The 20941-nt window shown below is 35.6% G+C and overlaps 2 protein-coding genes across 3 annotated transcripts in view; both read left to right on the top strand.

Moving 5' to 3' along the window:
* The window catches only part of LOC126718936 (receptor-like protein 53), a 78871-nt gene that overhangs the window by 21557 nt on the left and 36373 nt on the right, over positions 1-20941 (top strand). The gene's annotated exons all lie outside the window — the stretch shown is intronic.
* The window catches only part of LOC126718937 (xylan glycosyltransferase MUCI21-like), a 63104-nt gene continuing 43372 nt past the window's right edge, over positions 1210-20941 (top strand). The window contains exons 1-2 of one of the 2 annotated variants that reach the window (XM_050421353.1): positions 1210-1767; positions 8857-10197. In XM_050421353.1, coding sequence (XP_050277310.1) covers positions 1647-1767; positions 8857-10121 — 1386 coding nt within the window. In that variant the 5' untranslated portion in view covers positions 1210-1646 and the 3' untranslated portion in view covers positions 10122-10197. Of the gene's footprint in view, positions 1768-8856; positions 10198-20941 lie in introns of those variants that run through there. The other variant, XM_050421355.1, reaches the window with a different exon arrangement.

Here is a 20941-nt window from a genome sequence, read left to right as displayed (position 1 = left end):
TCAGAAGAGGAGATTTGAAGGCTCTTGGCTTGTATTAGTAATAAAATTAAGTTTTAGAAAGCTGCAAATCTTTGCTATATTCACAATGTATACGCAATAATTTAATTTACTATATATCATACGGTCTGTAGTGACCCTTTTAGTTAGTTGAAGATCGGTAGCCACCAACAGTTCGATCCCATTTTCATCTTAAAAGGGGGATCTTTTAAATTTTAACGGGTGCCTAAAGACCTATAATGGCTTGTCAAGTTTATCCAATAGTTGATAGGGTTAGTGGTCACAATTGCTTGGAGTATATGGTTTAACAAGGAAAGGCCAGGCAAAAAAGTTAAATTGGTAGCCAATTTTCCAAATTATTGATAGCAGATAATTACATGAGGAGTAGAGATTTCAAGGGACAATGGGTCCTCATATTTAATGAGAGGACCTAATAAAAAATGTTGTACTAATTTGCAGAATAGTTTTAGTTCCAATGGTACAAAATCATAGAAACAAAGAGAATGTAGAACTTGTTACTAATTTGCATTACAAAATCTTATAATACAACCATCTTTATGATTTAGGAAATGTTATGTTTAACTATATCCTAGTAAACTACTCCTTACACCATAATTACTACCAAAATCCCATCTAGGGTAGGTTTCTCTACATGCACACAAAATGTTGAGGAACATCATATATAGCTATTATTTACGAAAATTTCAATCCAACAATAATAGAAAGAATGAGTCAAATCCTATCTCTATCTACAATTTTCAGAGCCTTAATCTTGAAAGATAATATATTGACTTTAAAGGCCATATATATTAACTAGCTTTTGTACTAGTCCTCTTGACAAAATATTTTGTGAATGTAACGAAACCCCTGCTCAATTTTCTTGGTTAAGTTTCCCAATCAATATAATTGAGTCAATGACATGCTCCTTTCATTTTAGGAGATTCTTTCGTTGCCGTAATTGAGTCATGTTTACTATGAATGGACAGAAATTTGTGAAGTGTAGGAGACGGAATATTGAGTCATGGGTAATTAAAATTGGTAGCCAATTTTCAAATTCTTGATTGCAAAATAATTACATGAGAAGCAGAGCTTTCAGTGGAAAAGGGGACCTAATCCTTTGAAAGCTCTGCATCTTATGTAATTATCTACTATCAATAATTTGGAAATTGGTTATCAATTTAGACATTTTTTCCTTATATTTTTAGGGGGAGCTAAGTTAGGATGTCTTTTTCTACTCAAATACTTTTATAATGTAATTTAGCGGTCTCTTTTAAATCACAGCCTAACGTGTGAGCTTGCACCCTCCTAATGCTTCCCACGTGTCTTCCATGAGGTCGCAGTCTCTCTCTCTCCAAAAACTTCTTCCATGGAAAGTTTTAAGTCAAGAAAATCAGACATCAGATTGAGCAAAAGATTTACAAAATTCTTAAGACTTCTTTGCTCTTCAATAATACCTCTGTTTAACACTTTTTATTTTGCTTGAAGTTTTAGATTGATAAGCTTCAATTAGAGGAACTTTTGAGCTAGCAAGGTGGGGTATTGTTGATTGTTTATAGTTTATGCCCAGAAAAGGATGAGTAGATAGGAAAGCTTCAATCTTAGTATCAAAATCGAAATAATCTACAGAAAAGCTTGGATCGTATAGCGATATGAAGAAGAGAGATTCAATATGCCTTGCAATAATAGTCATTTTGTTGGTATTTCAGCTTTACTTATATTTATCACCAGTATCGAGAAGGAATGTGTCACGTTCAACCAAGACCATTCAAGGTATGTGTTGCAAAACCCTTTCAACATTCTCTTCATTTGTTGTGTGAAGGCACTTCCATTTGCTGTCTCAATAATCTGCGTGTCACATAGACTCTCTGTGATAGTGTGATCAAAATCAGTCACAATAAGGTGAAGAGTCTTGTATTAAGTGATGAGTATCTCTTATTACAACATACCAAGCCTTTGTAAGAATTGGTTCCACTAAACTCCCTCGTGTTATCCTTTATCACTCATTAACTTGTTTTCTAGTTTGTATTAAAAAATAAAAAATAAAAACTTGTTTTCTAGTTGACAAGAGTTATGTAGCTAAACTGGTTAACACCTTTTAGTATGTTTATGAAATTTTGATAGGCCAGAAACGAATTGATCCCTTGTGATAAATTAATTGATTAATTAGTCAAGTTAATTAATTAATCAAATTAACGTGCAAATGCGTGGTAGCACAAACAAATCACCAAAAAACTAAATATGCAGCGGAAAATAAATTGACACGATGATTTGTTTATGAATGGGGAAAACCAACACGGCAAAAACCCCACCGGGTGATTTTAAAGTCACTACTCCCGAGAATCCACTATTATCAAAACAAGCAATTACAAGTAAATGAATCCCAATACCTTATACCAACCTACAGTTGAACACTTACCTTAATACCCAACAAGATTTGTTCTGTAGTGACAATCTCTCCTTGTAATGCACAGCTCCCAGTACGTGACTAACCAATTGCGTGAATCCCAGTATTCGACTTCAATCACCAACTAGAGAAAGTTGTTGGCTGTGAAATTCTTCAGTTCATCACACGATGAAGATCAAGAAGCTCCTTGGTTACAAAACCCAACGGTACACAAATACAGCAGCTTCTTCACAAGAAAAATGAACTAGGGCAAATTCTATCTCCAATCACAATTTGCTTGAACAAACTTTGCTCAACACTTGTGCAACTTGCTCCACCTTTGACGGCCCTTAAAATAATCATTTTATATGTCTAGGGTTGTGAGAAAAGAAAGTCCAAACATACAATCATGGATTGGAGTGAAAACAAAACTAAAACTCTGTTTTTCATAAACCTCGACAGATGCCTATCTGTCGAGCTGCTGTTGAGCCACGGGCTAGAACAGCTCTTCAAGGCTCGACAGATGGCTAGTTGTCAAGTTTTAATGAACAGCACTTTCTACACTTGAATCTTGGATAGACTTGCATGGCTTTAACACTTTAACTTGAAACAAGGTTTCTTGAAGTATTAAACACATCCTAGATCTACCCAATTACAAGTAAAGTGCGTTTTGTCAAAGGATTAGCCAATTACATAAAATAGTGACATATGTTCCTAACAAGTGAATTACATATGTCCTAGCAAATTCAAAATTCAAATATTTCATTCATTGTTGTAACTATTGAATTATAAAATAATAAATAAATAAAACTTTTATTTTCTGACTGACTTGATATGTATATTAGAAGATACTTCCTCCTAGGTATCTAGTTCTCATCGTATAAAAAATTTAAAATATTATGGGGATTTTGGTTTGGAGGGATTGAGACAAAAGTTATATTGTGAAGGCATCTATTAATAGACCAACTGCTTGATCACAACTTAATCACTATGTGAAGATGCTTAGTAATATTTTATCAAATGAATTATATCTCTTTTCTTTTCTTTTTTTCTTTTTTTTTTTTTTTTTTTTTTAAACCAAACAAAGTTCATACAATGTTACATAGAGCAGGATTGTACCACCTGTAATACAAGGGTGTGTTCATAGCCTGTTTAGCAAAAGACCACATAGCCTTAACTACTACATGAGGGATAAACAGAGTATTACAAAATAAACCATTTTGAGAAAGAAAATTCAGATCAGCTATCCTACTACTATCCAGCCAATCTGTGCTTTTCCTTAATTTGAAAACTTGATGGAGATTGATCCTGTCAGTTAAGAACAAAACATGTTGAAAGCCATAGTTTTTAGCTATGATACCAGCTTCTACCATTGCTTCAAGTAGAGCTCCTATTGCTGTGTTGGCGAGACTGCAATTAACCCCTGAAAACACTTCCACTCCCTGCATATTTACAGCTACAAAAGCATATGCTCTCCTTTGTGGCTTTGTTCTTCTTGCTTTAGCTAATTTGATGATGAGCTAATATTGCCCTGCATCTATGAGATGGCTTGACTTGACTGCTCTAAGCTTTCTGGTAGGATGGTATGGACCTGCATAAGCCTTCCTGTACCTGCAAGATAAAGTTTTGGCTGTTAGAATAACCTTTAGGGGATTCGGGTTCAAGCCTTGGTGAAGCACTTTGTTTCTGTGATTCCAAATTAACCACAAAACAGTAAACATTGATTAAAGGATGACCAAGCTTTGATCTTCAATATTTAAGCAAGAGCTGCTATAGTCTTTTGACCAAGACTGAACAGACACATTAGTGATATCAGAAGTATGCAGACCAAGATCTGAACCAAACCAACAAGCTCTAGAAAAGCTACAAAAGAGAAATAGATGTGTCGGAGTCTCTTCTTTAGCATTACATAAGGGGCAAATGTCATCATTACTGATGCCTCTGCTATGTAAAGTGGTCATGGTAGGTAATCTGTCATGGAGAAGTTTCCACACAAAATTGGTAATTCTTAAGGGTACATGGGCTTTCCAAATTGCAGTCCATATCTTTCTTTCCTACTGGAATTGTTGTGACCCTAAAGAGTCTTCAATTAACAACTCATAAGCTCTCTTGGTACTATAATTCCCATCCCTTGTGTATTTCCACATAAGCCTATCCTTCGAATCATTGATTTTGGAAATGTGCATTTGCAAAATGTTGACCGCTTTAGGATGATGGTATAATCTCCTAATTAAATCCACTTTCCAACTTCTAGAATTATGATCAATAAGATCTCCCACTGTGCTAGTTTGCAAAAAAGGAAGCAAAGAACTATCTCTTAAGTTTGGCGACCAATTAGGATGTGTAAGGGGTATATCAAAACTGTAAGGTTGAATTTATTCAACCATCTAATTGGCTTTATTCCGTGCCAAATTTGCTTGTAATTCAGCATTTAGTAACCCTGTATTTAGGTGGGTTTGATGTAAGGGTAGTGAGTGAGATAGAATGAAGTTTGCTTAAGAGTGTGCAAGAAAACAGAGACTCGCGGCTTGGCCTCGCGAGTGACTCACGGCTGCAAGCCGCCAAACGCAGCACACGTGCCAAGCATGCCAAAAGGTGAACAGTCATGCTAGCTGGAGCACTACAGGACAAAATAGGACAACTGGCCATACGGTTATCTCGCGACTGGATCTCGCGACTTAGTCAAGCCGCGAGGTCAAGCCGCGAGCCACCCCTGTTTTGTTAAACCTGACATTTCACATTCCTCTCCCACTCCAGTATAAATACCCCTTTTACCCACGATTGTAAGAGAGCTTCCAGAGAGAATTTTGAGAGAGAAACCCTAAAGAAAAATAAGATTGATTCACCCACAATCTATACATTAGAGTCTCTTCAAATTCCTCAACTCTCTTCCTCTCCATTGTCAAATCCTTGAGAGGCATCTTACCAAACCTTGTTCTCACAATTTTCATTACTGTGAGAGAGCTGTTTGGATTTCTGGGAAGCAGTTAGGAAGGAACCAATCTTCATTGGTTGATGCTACGGTCTAGTAGCGGAATCCGGGAAGCTAGAAAAGAAAAAGGTTCGGCGCAACCTCGTTGGAGTAAGAAGCTTGGAGGGCTTTGGTGCACTGGGTAGATTAGGCTTGGAGGGTCTATTGCTGTCCATGTATCCCAACTATATTTTCTAGTGGATTGTTTACCGCTTGGAGGGCGGCGGAGAGGTTTTACGCTGAAGGCTTCGGTTTCCTCTTCGATAACACATCGCGTGTTGTCTTTATGTTTGCATCTTCCTTCCTCTTTATCTTTGCCTTTTATTATCTGCTGTGGATGTGATTTTAATTGGGCTTGGATAGTTTTACCAATTCCATATTATAGCTTATGTTAAGTTTCCGCACACTAGTTGTTTGACATAATGCTTGAATTGGTTAAGTTGTAATTTGGGGGTCTAAACGTTCAAGGGTGTTTATACACGTATTTGAACTTTCAAAAATCATCTCCAACCAACCATCTGCCTTCCCGAAGAAGAGAATCACCTTGCTGAACAATATTTTTCCAAACCCAGGAATGGTGTGCTTTAGGTGTGTGGCCTTGCAAGGATTCATCAGGATGGTACTTAGCCTTAAAAGTTCTAGCTAAGAGGGATTAGGGGCTGTTAATCAGCCTCTAATACTATTTTGCCAACAAAGCTTGATTCATAGGGCTAAACTTATTAATGCCAAGACCCCCCCCCCCCCATCTTTTAGGCTTGCATATTTTATTCCAATTGATCAGATGGAGTTTTTTCTCTCCAGTTTCATGACCCCACCAAAAAGACCTCACAATAGCATCCACCTTGTTGCAAATAGATTCAGGAACCTTAAAACAAGAGAAGGTGTATAAAGGAAGAGATTGGAGTATAGAAGAGATGAGGGTAGTTCTGCTAGCCTGTGAAAGAAGCCTAGATTTCCAACCCTGCAACTTGGAATGAAACTTATCAATCAGAAAATGAAAACCAGCAATACGATTTCCTTTCAACTTAAAATTGATACCAATGTATTTTTTGGGGTGTTGGACAAGGTTCACATTCAAAGTTCTAGCTATGGATACTTGACATTCCTTGTCCATGCTTAGGGAGTAGAAAAGGTCAGATTTGGCTAAATTTATTTTTTGGCCCGAGATAGAGCAGTACTAGTTTAGGATGGATTGGATATTACCTAGAGAGTTCTTGTCATTCTTGAAGAAAAGAAGAGTGTCATCTAAAAAAAAGAGATGAGTGAAAGAAATACCACTTTTGCCTACTTTCACTCCTTTGATCTTATTAAAGTATTCAGCCTGTAGCAAAGAAATAGAGAGAATGTTAGCACACAAAAGAAAGAGATAAGGAGATAAAAGAACTCCTTACCTTAGGCCCTGTGTTGGATGAAAGGTTGAAGTTAAACTCCCATTGAATAGAAGAGTGTATGACACAGAAGACACACATTCCATAATCCATCTAATGCATTTGGGATCAAACTTCATGGCTGTTAGAACAGCTTTCAAGAAATTCCAGTTGACCCTGTCATAAGCTTTGGACATGTCTATTTTTAGAGCTCCAAAAGAGAATTTCTTTCCTTTCTTTTTCTTTAGGGTGTCCATGATCTCATGAGCCAAAAGAATATTATCCGAAATGTTTCTCCCCTGTATAAAAGCATTCTGGTATGGAGTTATCAAACTATCCATTACAGGTTTCAACCTATTAACCATCACTTTGGATATCACCTTATAGATCACATTACATAGGCTAATAGGTTTGAAGTGAGAAACTTCATCAAGGAAGGCTTTTTAGGGATAAGAACAATGTAAGAGTGGTTTAGAGGTTTAAATAGGGAACCTGAGTGGAAGAAAGCTTGGACAACTCTTGTAACATCCTCTTCCACAATGTCCCAAAAACCATGGAAAAAGAAAGCAGGATGCCATCAGGACCTGGTGCTTTATGGGCTCCTAATTGAAACACAGCACACTTAATTTCAAAGTCTGAAATTGGTTTGTTGATTGAAAAGTGTTGCTCATCTATTAAAGTAGGGATGTTGAGAGGTTGGAGCTCTTCTAGAATGTTATCCACACTTCTAGAACTACAATCTTCATAATTTGTCTTAAAGAGAGAGAGAAGAATGTTTTCAATCTCATTAAGATTGTCAATAAAATTTCCATCCCCATCTTTTAATTGAAGAATTCTATTTTTTGCTCTTCTTTGTTTTACTATAGTTTGAAAATACTTTGTGTTTCTATCACCATAGAGGATCCAATTAGTCCTAGCTTTTTGAGCCCACTTAAGTTCCTCCTTATCAAGTAAGTCCTTTATCTCTTCCCTCAGCTGCCTCTCCTTTCTAATGTCCTCAAGAGAATTAATGGAGTTTTGCAATTGCTGAAGTTGATCCATTTTTGATTTAATATCAATCTCCACTCTACCAAACACTTCTCTATTCCATTTTTTGGCTATAGTTTTGATGTTGTTAAGTTTATTCCTCAATTTTGAAGCTCTAGACCCACTAGACTGCCATTCCCAGGCCTTTCTGATCATATCTCTACAACTGGGGTGGGTGATCCACATTTGCTCAAATCTAAAAGGTCGATTTCTAAAGGGTGTTTGATGTTCAAAATCCAGGATTATAGGTCCATGATCAGACCTATTAATGGGGAGATTCCTTAGATAATATAAATGATAGTGGTTAATCCACTCAGTACTGGCAAAGGCTCTATCTAATCTCTCCATAACAAAAGAGTCCTCCTCCCTTTTATTCATCCAGGTGAATTGTTGCCCAGAGGCCATCAAGTCACAAAGCTGAAGATCACTCAACACTTGCTGAAATAACTCAGCACTAGCAATGAGGTTTTGGTTAAAATAGAACTTTTCCTCTCTTGAGAGCACTTGGTTGAAGTCTCCAATACAAAGCCAACTAGGTTGAGCTATATCTTTTAGAGTTTTTAATTGTTGCCAAACCTCATTCCTCTTTGGATCTTGTGACATTTGTCAAATTGATCAACCTTAAGATTTCCTATTTCCCTTTAAAATTTAAGTATAAATATGGCATTTATTGTCCTAGCAATTAAATGGGGTCAAGTGGCATAAAGTGCGATATAAAATGATCAATTATAGGTTAATATTTGTCACATAGTTTTTTTTAAAAAAAAATTTGAGATAGTTTCAACATATAGCGTCTACTCCTGATGATAGCTCTTTGTCATCAAACCAAGACATTAATCAATCTTTGGTATAGGCAGAGATTGAACCCTAGATCTCTTATTCAACCATCAAAGACTTTACCAATTAAACTAATTGGAACCCACATGTCACATGGTATTTAAATATTTATCGCTTCTCGAGATTTAAAATTATTAATTAAGTTTTTTTTTTTTTTTTTTTTTTTGAGATTCTCTTAATATATCATTTTTCAATTGATGATATAAATTTGGTTGACAAAATTGAAATAGCCTCCTATCTCTAAATTTATTTTTGGGACTTTCTTATGATTGTAGGTAGAAAACACAAGTTACCCAAATCAATCAACAAGAGGGAGACACTCACTCCACCATTTCCACAATCCACTCAAGCAAAAGAAATCAACTGTGACCGTACTCACTATTTCTATGACATTTGTTCAATCAATGGCCCAACAGTCCTAGACCCCACTACTTCAACATTCTTTCTAATGGACCCTATCATCTCTACCCCACAAAAGCCCATGGTGGAAAAATTGAGGCCCTATCCACGCAAATGGGAGAGTTTCATAATGCCTAGAATCAAGGAGGTCGTCCTTATCTCAGGCCTATCAAGCCCAAAATGTAAAATCCAACACAAGGCCCCAGCCCTAGCATTCAATGCGGGCGGGTACACCGGGAACTTCTTCCATGACTTCAATGATGGCTTCATCCCCCTCTTCATCACCATCAATTCGGTCTATCCTGATCAAGATGTTGTTCTCGTAATATCGAAAGCTCGTGATTGGTGGGTTAGTAAGTATATAGAAATAATACACACTTTCAGTAAGTACCCTATCATAGACTTGGATAATGATAATATCACTCATTGTTTTCCTTCTGTTAGTGTGGGCATGATAACACATGGCTTTATGACTATAGACCCTAAATTAACACCAAAATCAATAACCTTCACTCATTTTCGTGCCTTCCTAAACAAGGCATATGGCCAAAACCAAAACCAAAACCAAAATCATCCCTCTAAATTTAAACATTCAAAGTCTAGGCCAATTCTAGTATTGGCTAGTCGAAGTGGTGGTGTTGGTCGTGTACTCTTGAACCAAAATGAAGTAACACTTGAAGCTGAAAACATTGGTTTTAATGTGATAGTTTTTGAGCCAAGAGTTACAACCCCTTTGAAGGAATCTTATGCATTAATAAATTCGAGCCATGCAATGCTTGGGATACATGGTGCAGCACTTACACATTCATTGTTTCTTCGACCTGGCTCAGTGTTTGTCCAAGTGGTGCCACTTGGGGCTGAATGGGTGTCACAGGTTTGCTTTGAAAAATCAGCTAAGGATATGGGGTTAGTGTACGTGGAGTATAGGATAAAAGCAGAGGAGAGCAGTTTGATAGAGAAATATGACAAGGATGACATGATGATAAAAGACCCAGTTGCTTATAAAAGAAAGAATTGGTCCCTTGAGGTTATGAGCATATATTTGAAGGAACAAAATGTTAAGTTGGATTTGGTTAGGTTTAGGGAGTACTTGAAGGAAATGTACAAAACGGCCAAGAAATTCATGGAGAAAGATGGATAGTGATAATGGTCCTGCATATTGAAAGGACACTACTGGTGTGCCTTTGTGTTAGAACCTCTTTCTCTCTCTCTTGTGTGTGGGGTTTGTTTCTAAAAAAAAAAGAGTATATTTTGTATTTGTATTTATTTTTTAATTCCTTTTGTTTATAATTCAGAGTTTGAGATAAACAAAAATGGAAGCTTTGAGATTAGCAAAAGAATTAAGAAGTTTGTTAAATATGTTTATTAAATGAATTTCTTGTAGAGTTACTATTATGTTAAGAGTGCACAATGATAGGATTTAAAGGAAAAAAAAATCACTAACACGAAACTAATAATGAAATAGAGCCGGTGCTCCAAAATTTTATAAGAAACTGTCATTTCTATATTATATGAAAACAAATGTTTTACATTGGATGAAGATCACACACTCAGGTTCCTCATCTAACATGAAAATGAATACACAATACGATATCACCATTGCCTACTACACCCAACATATCTCTCTCTCTCGTTTGATTGGATAGTTTAAGTTGTTTAAAGCACAAGAACAACTTAGTTTTAAATACTTTTTATATAGGTGGACATAAAAAAGATTCCCCCAAAAAAAAATTTAAAAGAATAAATGAATAACCATACTAGTAATTAGTATATCAAAAACTTGAGAGTTAAGTAAAGACTAAAATCTTTTACTCCATTCTAATTCTCGGTTAATTTTGTACTTGTAAATTAATAATGAGAGAGAGAGAGAGAGTTCAAATTTGAGAAATTACAGAGAAAATTTAAGTATCAACTTAATGAAATTGGTCCGTTCTATTCTTGATTTTTAGAGTTTCACAACAATTAGGGGAAAAAAATCAAAGCCTTTTAATTTATTTTTCTAGAAAAACTACATTTTTAAACTTGAATCGACAGAGAAAGAGAAAGAAAAAGAAAAAAAGTATGAATATATAATTTTTCGGACTGTGAGTTATGCCATTCAACCTCAAAACCAATTGGTGATGAGGAAGACACACTCAAATCTTTTATGGCCTTCGAGATCACACTACGTGGACCTGTTTTTAAAGTGATTATAGGTAGTCAAATTGTGGTCCCCCCAACAATCTCTCATTCACAATAACACTCCTGTGACTCAAAACCATGACTTTGGCTCTGATACTATTTGTCAGATCATGAGCTATGCCATTCCACCTCAAAACCAATTGGGAATGAGGAACACACACGTATTTTATGGCCTTCGACATCACACCACACGAGCCTGCTTTTAGAGTGGTTGTAGGGCGTTAAATTTTGCTCCCAACATAATTGATGTAATGAAATAATGTCATATTTGCATTTATTTAGAGGGGTAAACTATGATAGAAATCTTTTTATTAAAATCTGTTAAACCTCAACTCATAACTTGTTAACTTCATGTCGTATTGGGTTCACAGGTTGTAACAGATTTCGCCACCTCTAATTAATGCCCCTATTGACTATGAAGATCTAAGCATAACATTAACCAATCTAAATTCAAATCTTACATATACCAAGAAAGAAGCTAAAATTCATTGATGACTTAGCTTAGCAGTTAAAAAACAATTTTCATATAAAAAGAATGTAATAAGTTTCAAATCCTATAATAATAATAATAATAATAAAAAAGACAAAATGGTGGCAATGTAAATGTATTTTTAAATAATTTTAAACCAAACTCTCTAAAATGTAACTGGCCTTTATATACAGAAAATTTTAAATTTCATATCCCCACTATTTTTATAAAGGACATAAGTTTTTTTAAAAACATAAAAAATTTAAATTAAAAAAAAAAAAAAAAACTTAAATGTAATACATTAGGTTCCCAATTAAATTGAAAGACATGATTGCATTAACCAATAAAGTAAAAACAATGTTGTTATTCCCAAGAATAATTGGATTCAATGCAGCTATGCCTTTAAATTAAATTGAAAAACCTAACATAATGCTCCTAATGAATGAGCTGTACATAAATTTTACCCTCTTTTAAAACCAGACAATAGGCTTCTTTGTGTAGAAATAGATATGTAGAATACATTTTGTAGTGCCTACTTTTATGAGCTCAATTGTGTTGTTTGGAGGGCACCCACATTCAAGTAAGTTGATCAATCCCTTTCCTACATCCCACTTTAGTTCTATCTTTTTATTCTTTTCTTCTCTAAACTCCTAATCAATATTTTTCTTTTTCATTCTAGTTCTCATTCTTTTCCATTGGTGTTTTCTTTGAATTTGTAATCAAAGTTGTTTTCTGTGAATTTACCTTAATCAAACAGTGACCATAGTTGTTAATTGAAAGTCTGGTCATTTTCATGTAGTAATTAATCTGAGGTTTTAGTTTTAGTTTTTATTATAGTCCCAAGTGCACAATTCTTACATTACATAATTAATTAATTAATTAATTTCTATCACAAGGGGTCATTCATTTTGTGGCCTATCAAGTGGTATCAGAGCAGGCACACTCTGATTAGGTTTTAATCTTTGCTATGTGATCCATTGACCCCTGTTGTCATGGAAACTCTTGATTGTTTTGATTTGCATGATCTTATGTTGAATGATGATGATGATATTTAAGATGCCTATTGCAAGCTTTATAATATTTGTATGAAATCTCTTAAAAGTTCTACAAAATTAAAAGCTAAATTTAAAAAGGTTGTTAGGACATATGTGTTTCACTTATTAGGAACATATGTCATTATTTTATGTAATTGACTAATCATTTGACAAAACGCACTTTACTTGTATTTGGGTAGATTTAGAATGTTTTAAATATTTCAAGAAACCTTGTTTCAAGATCTAGTATTGAAGCTTTCAAGTCTGTTCAAGAAAATAAGTTCAGAGTGCAAAATCATTAAAGCTCAACAGCTGGTCGACAGCTGCATCTATCGAGCTTAAGGAAGCTGTTCTTCAATCGGTGTGCTCAACACCTGCTCGACAGCTGCTTGACACTTGCTATCTATCAAGGTTTAAGATTTTCAGAATTTCAATCTAATTTTCTTGGGATCTGTGAATATGTATTTGGGCCTTCTTTTCTCCTAAACCTAGACATATAAAAGGATCAGTTTAAGGGCCATCAAATAGTTCACAAGTTGCACAAGCTTTAAGCAAACTCTGTTCAAGCAAATTGTGACCGGAGACGAAGTTCTTGTCCTAGTTCATCTCTTTCTCTTGAAGAGGTTGCTGTGTATGTGCACCATAAGGTTTTGTGACCAAACATCTTCTTGATCTTTATCGTGTGGATGAACTGAAGAACTTTGCAACAAACAACCTTCTTAGTTGGTGATTGAAGTCGCATACTGAGATCTGCGCAATTGGTTAGTCACGTACTGGGAGTCGTGCATCTGAAAGGGGAACTGTCACTATAGAGCAAGTCCAATTGCGTATTGGGGTAAGGGTTTAACTGTAGGTTGGTAAGATACTTGGATTCTTTTACTTGTAACCGCTTGTTGTGATAATAGTGGAGTTTCGGGAGTGGTGACCTGAAAATCACCCGGTGGGGTTTTTGCCGTTAGGTTTTCCCCATTCATAAACAAATCACCATGTCTTTTATTTTCTGCTGAATATTTATTTTATTGGTGATTTGTTTGTGCTACCACGCATTTGCATGTTAAATTGATTAATTAATAACTTGGCTAATTAATTAATTAATTTCTATCACAAGGGGTCATTGAGTTTGTGGCCTATCAAGTGGTATCAGAGCGGGCACACTCTGATTAGGGTTTAATCTTTGCTGTGTTGATCCATTGACCCCTGTTTGTCATGGATAGAGGACAGTCATTAATCATACCTCCTTTATTTGATGGCACTAACTATGCATACTAGAAAGTATGTATGAGAGCTTTCTTGCAGTCTTTAGATGAGAAAGTGTGGCAAGTTGTGGAGTTAGGCTGGACTAAGCCTACAGAAGCGCCAGTTGACTGGGATGATGCCAAGATTAAGGCGGCAAACTTCAACAAGAGAGCTTTGAATGCATTGTTCAGTGCCGTCACCAATGAGGAGTTCAAGAAGATATCCTCCATTGAAACTGCCGAGGAGGCTTGGACCATTCTCCAGACAACCTATGAGGGTACTAAGGTTGTCAAAGATTCAAAGTCTCAGAGGCTCACTACAAGCTTTGAAGAGATAAAGATGGAGGAGGATGAGTCTTTCGATGAGTTCTATGCCAAGCTAAAGGACATAGTGAACTTAGCCTTCAATCTTGGAGAAACCATTCCTGAACCCAAGATTGTGAGGAAAGTGCTCAGATCTCTGCTCGAGAGATTTCACACCAAGATTACAGCAATAGAGGAATCAAAGGATATTGACAAAATTCCTCTGACTGAGCTGGTTGGAAACTTGCAAACCTACTAGCTAGGGTTGACAAGAATAGGCAAGTCAGGTAAAAGCAAGAGTATGGCACTAAAGGCCAAGAGCAGTGAAACAGATGAATCTTCTGATGATGAAGATTCCAAGATGAAGTCCTACATCACTAGGTAGTTCAAGAAGTTTATGAAGAACGCCAATGGAAAGGGTTTCGACAAGGACCACAGGCAATCTAATTCTTCTCAATTTAAAGGCCAAGGCAAAGGGAAGAAGGATGCTAAGGAAAGCGGTCAGTATACTGTTCCCTCAGGACCTAAGTGCTTTGGGTGTCAAGGCTTCGGTCACATGAAGCATGAGTGCCCTACATACCTCAAGAGCATTGGGAAGAGCAAGGCACTTGGTATTACCTTGAGCGACACTAAGCCTGAGGATGATTCCGACAATGAGGATGACAGAATCTTAAATGTCTTTATAGCCACACTCAATCCTACTGATGGGATTGTTGAAGATGTGGTTGAAGAAGAGGAACTGGTGGAATTTAAGTTTGAGAAGATGGATGACCAAGATGACATCCATACAGCCTATGAGAAGCTGTACAAGCTTTCCGAGAAGCATGTGAAATTATATAGGCTAACCACCAAGAAGCTCAGTGATGTGGAACTTGATCGTGAGGAGCTTTCCACAAAGTTTGATAAAGCCAATCAGACTATTGGAGCATTGAGATTCGAGAACAATTTCTTGGCTGAGAAGACCAAGAAGCTTGAAGCGGAGCTGTTTCAAGTCAGAGCTCAATTGGAGAGGACTTCAAGCGCAAAGCTGGATGAGATGCTGAGCATTTATAAATCTTCTTCAAATCGAACAGGTTTAGGGTATGGTCTTTCTTCCTCTAATACTACTTCTTCTAGTACTACTGTTTTTGTTCCTCCTGTTAATAATGTTAAAACTGAGAACAATGAGATTAAAACTAAATTATCTAGTGAGAATTTAGACAAGGGTAAATCTATCTTAGGAGCACCCCCTAAGCTTGAGAAGAAAGATGTTAAAAACCCTAGGGCTAAGAAGGCTAACTCTCAAAAGCCTAAACGAAAGAAGCAGCATCTCTATCATCATTGTGGAGTTGCCGGTCATACTTAACTAAATTGCTACAAGTGGCTTGCCACTCAACAGATCAACAGCTTGATGGCATCTGGGAACTAGAATCAGCTTCAATCCTCTCTCGCTCCCCTTGGTGATCTTCTTAAAGCCCTCATGTTCCTTTTGAACTTAAATGGTTTTAATTCTTCCCCTTCACCGCCGGTTCAAGGGTTTGCTAGACGAAAAGGTTCTTCCAAGGTGTGGAAGGAAAAGGGCTCCAAATGATTCTATCACTTTTCTCTCTCTCTTCTTGTTTTTGTGTGTGCATTACTTATGTGTTTTGCTTCCATGTTTTGAGTCGGTCTAGTTTTATGCTTTGTTTGTTTATCATGTTTTTGTTTGGTTATTTTTCAATTTTTGCTTTGATTTTGTTTTTCTTTATAAAAATTAAAATTTTTTTTTGAAAAATCAGAAAAAATACAAAAACAGTGTGTGTTTTGTACATTGGTACTTGTGTACCTTGGATGGCCATTGAAACAAAGTCTTCTAAATTTTGTATCATTTGTAGCTTAGATGAGCATCTTTATGCACAACTAAGTAAGTGAGCTTTGTGGCTCGTGTTTGTGATGAGTACGATTAAGTTGTCTCTTATACTTAACACGCATATCACTCTTTTTGACGGGAAGGACTAAAAAATCATGAGAGAAAGGCATTAATAACCATCTCACCACTGTTGCCTGCCAATCATAAAATGACACCTGTATGCTTCGACATAGCAAAAGTGCAGTGTCAATGACATTTGTGTGCTTAGGCATAGCAAAACTGAAATGTCAAATATCATTGGGTATTTCTTTTCTCTATCTAATATGCCCATGCATGATATGCTTAAAAGAAAAATATGCAAAAAAAAATCAAAAGCAAAAAGATCAAAAGTGCTTTAAAAATGATTGCAAGCGTGTATTCTAGGAGATGTGGGAGTTATAGAATGTACCTTGAACGTGATAGTCTCCATCAAGTAGTTATGATTGTGTGTGAGTTAAAGCGATTTTCTTATATCTCAAATCGTCATAACATGTATACACTTATGCAATCTTGCGATGTTTTTCACACACAACACACAATATTCTTTGCTATTCTTGATACATGTACAAGTACAATGTGATTTGGCCATCACAAGGTTTTACATGTGTTAATGTATGCTCACTAAACTATCTTGACTTGTTTTTGAAATATAAAATTGGTGAGACTTGTTTAGTGTGTGTGTGCGTTTTGCATCTTTCTATTATCTTGTCATCCATAGCATCTTGTTTCATTACATTCATGCATTTATATGAATTTCTTTTGGCCCCGTGATCATCCGTGATCATCTTTATGTTTCTCGGGTGAAGCTTTCTAGCTTTTTGTACCATTTGTCAATCATGACAAAAAGGGGGAGAATTTGTGGAGAATATATGGTTTCTTTTTCAGATTCTACTTGTTAGGGGGAGAAATACATGTCTTTGTAAGGGGGAGATGTGTTTCATCTTGTTAGGGGAGTGCTTACTTCCTTGTTCTTGTACACCGGTCTTGTGACCATGTTTACATACTTTGTGCATATCTTTGATATATATATGATGATGTATGTTTTCTTCACCTATCTTTACATGTGTTGTTTCTTTTCTATCTTTATACACATGTTTCTACTTGTATGCAATCTATTATTTCTGTTTCACACTAAGATGCCTTGATGAGTTTTGTTTAAAGTGTTTCAGAAATACAAGTTGTCAAAGTCTACTTGTCATAAACTCTCTTCTTGCAATGTTTTTCAAGAGTTTGTGTTAGGATAGATTTTATTGTATTCAACAAATGAATATAAGTTGAGTGATTTATGACTTCTCTCATATTTTCATTTGTTTGTTGTGGTTTTGTCACGGATTGCCCAAGGGGGAGATTGTTAGGACATATGTGTTTCACTTATTAGGAAAACATGTCATTATTTTTTGTAATTGACTAATCCTTTGACAAAATGCACTTTACTTGTATTTGGGTAGATTTAGGATGTTTTAAATACTTCAAGAAACCTTGTTTCAAGATCTAGTATTGAAGCTTTCAAGTCTGTTCAAGAAAACAAGTTTAGAGTACAAAATCATTAAAGCTTGACAACTGGTCGACAGTTGCATTTATTGAGCTTAAGGAAGCTATTCTTCAATCGGTGTGCTCGACAGCTGCTCGATAGCTGCTCGACACTTGCTATCTATCAAGGTTTAAGATTTCAGAATTTCAATATGACGTTCTTGGGATCCGTGAATATGTCTTTGGGCCTTCTTTTCTCCTAAACCTAAACATATAAAAGGATTAGTTTAAGGGCCGTCAAACAGTTCAAAAGTTGCACAAGCTTTGAGCAAACTCTGTTCAAACAAATTGTGACCGGAGACGAAATTCTTGCCCTAGTTCATCTCTTTCTCTTGAAGAAGTTGCTGTGTATGTGCACCGTAGGGTTTTGTGACCAAGCATCTTCTTGATCTTCATCGTGTGGATGAACTGAAGAACCTTGCAACCAACAACCTTCTTAGTTGGTGATTGAAGTCACGTACTGGGATTCGTGCAATTGGTTAGTCACGTATTGGGAGTTGTACATTTGAAAGGGGAACTGTCACTACACAACAAGTCCAATTGGATATTGGGGTAAGGGTTCAACTGTAGGTTGGTAAGGTACTTGGATTCCTTTACTTGTAATCGCTTGTTGTGATAATAGTGGAGTTTTGGGAGTGGTGACCTAAAAATCACCCGATGGGGTTTTTGCCGTTAGGTTTTCCCCATTCGTAAACAAATCACCGTGTCTTTTATTTTCCGCTGCATATTTAGTTTATTGGTGATTTTTTTGTGCTACCACGCGTTTGTATGTTAAATTGATTAATTAATAACTTGGCTAATTAATTAATTAATTTCTATCCCAAGGGGTCATTCAGTTTGTGGCCTATCAAAGGTCAAGCTTGAAAAAAATGATTTGATTGCAAAATTGGATGAAGCCAATAATTTGAATGATAATTTTAAAAATCAAATTTCATCTCAGCTGGACAAAATTAAGAGTTTCGAAAAGCAACTAGTTGAATTTAAAACTGAAGTTGAAAATTTAACTAGTGCCAAACTTGTTGTTGAGCCTAACTCAAAATAAAAAGATTTTTATATTCCCCCATTTAAAAGGATTAATGAAGAGTTGAAGGCTAATATTGCTAGGATAAACAAAGGTAAAAATTCTGATGTTAATGTTGAAATTTCTAAACCTATGTCTAAAACTCCTCCTAGGTTGAATAGAAATTCTAAATTTGTCCCCACTTGTCATCATTGTCATATTGTTGATCATATTAGGCCAAATTGTCCTAAGTTAAGGTCTCTGTCAACCTCCAAGGTTAGACTTCCTTCTAGGAATCCGAGTAGCTCTAAAACTACTCATGTTTGTCACCATTGTGGTGCTTCAAGTCACACTCGTCCAAATTGTTTCAAATTGTTTCCTCATAAGCGAGTGTCCAATAGGTGTCATCCTTTGTCTAAAGGCTCTGCACCTATTCTTGGTGAGTTATTAAAAGCTTTGAGTTTTTTAACTCAATTTCAGGGGAATTCTAATTCCTCTATGTCCTTTAGTAGTCATACTAGGACATGTGCCTTTTCATCTTCACGGCCAAAGACTCGTGCTATGTGAGTGATAAAGGATCCTAAGACTTAATTGTCTTTTTTTTTGTCCTCTACTTTAATTCTTTCTATCTAAAGTAGGACTCTCTTGCTTGTTTTCTTATTTGCATTTTTCTATCATGCTTTCATGCATATGCATCTTATTTTTATGCTTTGGTTTGTTTAACATGTTTTTTGTTTGTTTTCAGTTTTGTTTATTTTGTTTTTGATATAAAAATTAAAAAAAATTGAAAAATCAGAAAAATACAAAAACAGTGTGTGTTTTGTGTACATTGGTATTTGTGTACCTTGGATGGCCATTGAAACAAAGTTTTCTATACTTTGTATTTTTTGTAGCTTAGATGAGCATCTCTATGCACAACTAAGCAAGTGAGCTTTGTGGCTCTTGTTAGTGATGAGTAAGATTAAGTTATATCTTGTACTTAACACTCGTATCACTCTTTTTGACAGGAAGGACTAAAAAATTCTAAGAGAAAGGCATTAATAACCATCTCATCACTGTTGCCCGCCAATCATAATATGACACCTGTATGCTTCGACATAGCAAAAGTGCAGTGTCAATGACATTTATGTGCTTAGGCATATCAAAATTGGAATGTCAAATATCATTAGGTATTTCTTTTCTCTCTCTAATATGCCCATGCATGATATGCTTAAAAGAAAAAAAAAATATGCAAAGAAAAATTAAAAGCAAAAAGACTCGTGCTATGTGAGTGATAAAGGATCCTAAGACTTAATTGTCTTTTTTTTTGTCCTCTACTTTAATTCTTTCTATCTAAAGTAGGACTCTCTTGCTTGTTTTCTTATTTGCATTTTTCTATCATGCTTTCATGCATATGCATCTTATTTTTATGCTTTGGTTTGTTTAACATGTTTTTGTTTGTTTTCAGTTTTGTTTATTTTGTTTTTGATATAAAAATTAAAAAAAATTGAAAAATCAGAAAAATATAAAAACAGTGTGTGTTTTGTGTACATTGGTATTTGTGTACCTTGGATGGCCATTGAAACAAAGTTTTCTATACTTTGTATTTTTTGTAGCTTAGATGAGCATCTCTATGCACAACTAAGCAAGTGAGCTTTGTGGCTCTTGTTAGTGATGAGTAAGATTAAGTTATATCTTGTACTTAACACTCGTATCACTCTTTTTAACAGGAAGGACTAAAAAATTCTAAGAGAAAGGCATTAATAACCATCTCATCACTGTTGCCCGCCAATCATAATATGACACCTGTATGCTTCGACATAGCAAAAGTGCAGTGTCAATGACATTTATGTGCTTAGGCATATCAAAATTGGAATGTCAAATATCATTAGGTATTTCTTTTCTCTCTCTAATATGCCCATGCATGATATGCTTAAAAGAAAAAAAAAATATGCAAAGAAAAATTAAAAGCAAAAAGATCAAAAATGTTTTAAAAATGATTGCAAGCGTATATTCTAGGAGATGTGGGAGTTATAGGATATACCTCGAAGGTGATAGTCCCTATCAAGCAGTTATGATTGTGTGTGAGTTAAAATGATTTTCTCATATCTCAAATCGTCGTAACATATATACACTTATGCAATCTTGCGATATTTTTCACACACAACACGCAATATTCTTTGCTACTCTTGATACATGTGCAGGTACAATGTGATTTGGTCATCACAAGGTTTTACATGTGTTAATGTATGTTTATTAAACTGTCTTGACTTGTTTTTGAAATATAAAATTGGTTAGACTTGTTTAGTGTGTGTGTGAGTTTTTAAAGATCCATGTGCTTAAAATTTTTATTGAGAGATGAT

The sequence above is a fragment of the Quercus robur genome, chromosome 3 (genome assembly GCF_932294415.1).
Source record: "Quercus robur chromosome 3, dhQueRobu3.1, whole genome shotgun sequence".
Classification (NCBI taxonomy): domain Eukaryota; kingdom Viridiplantae; phylum Streptophyta; class Magnoliopsida; order Fagales; family Fagaceae; genus Quercus; species Quercus robur.
The sequence above is the reverse complement of the archived record's forward strand: the minus strand, read 5'-3'. Positions and strand labels throughout refer to the sequence as shown.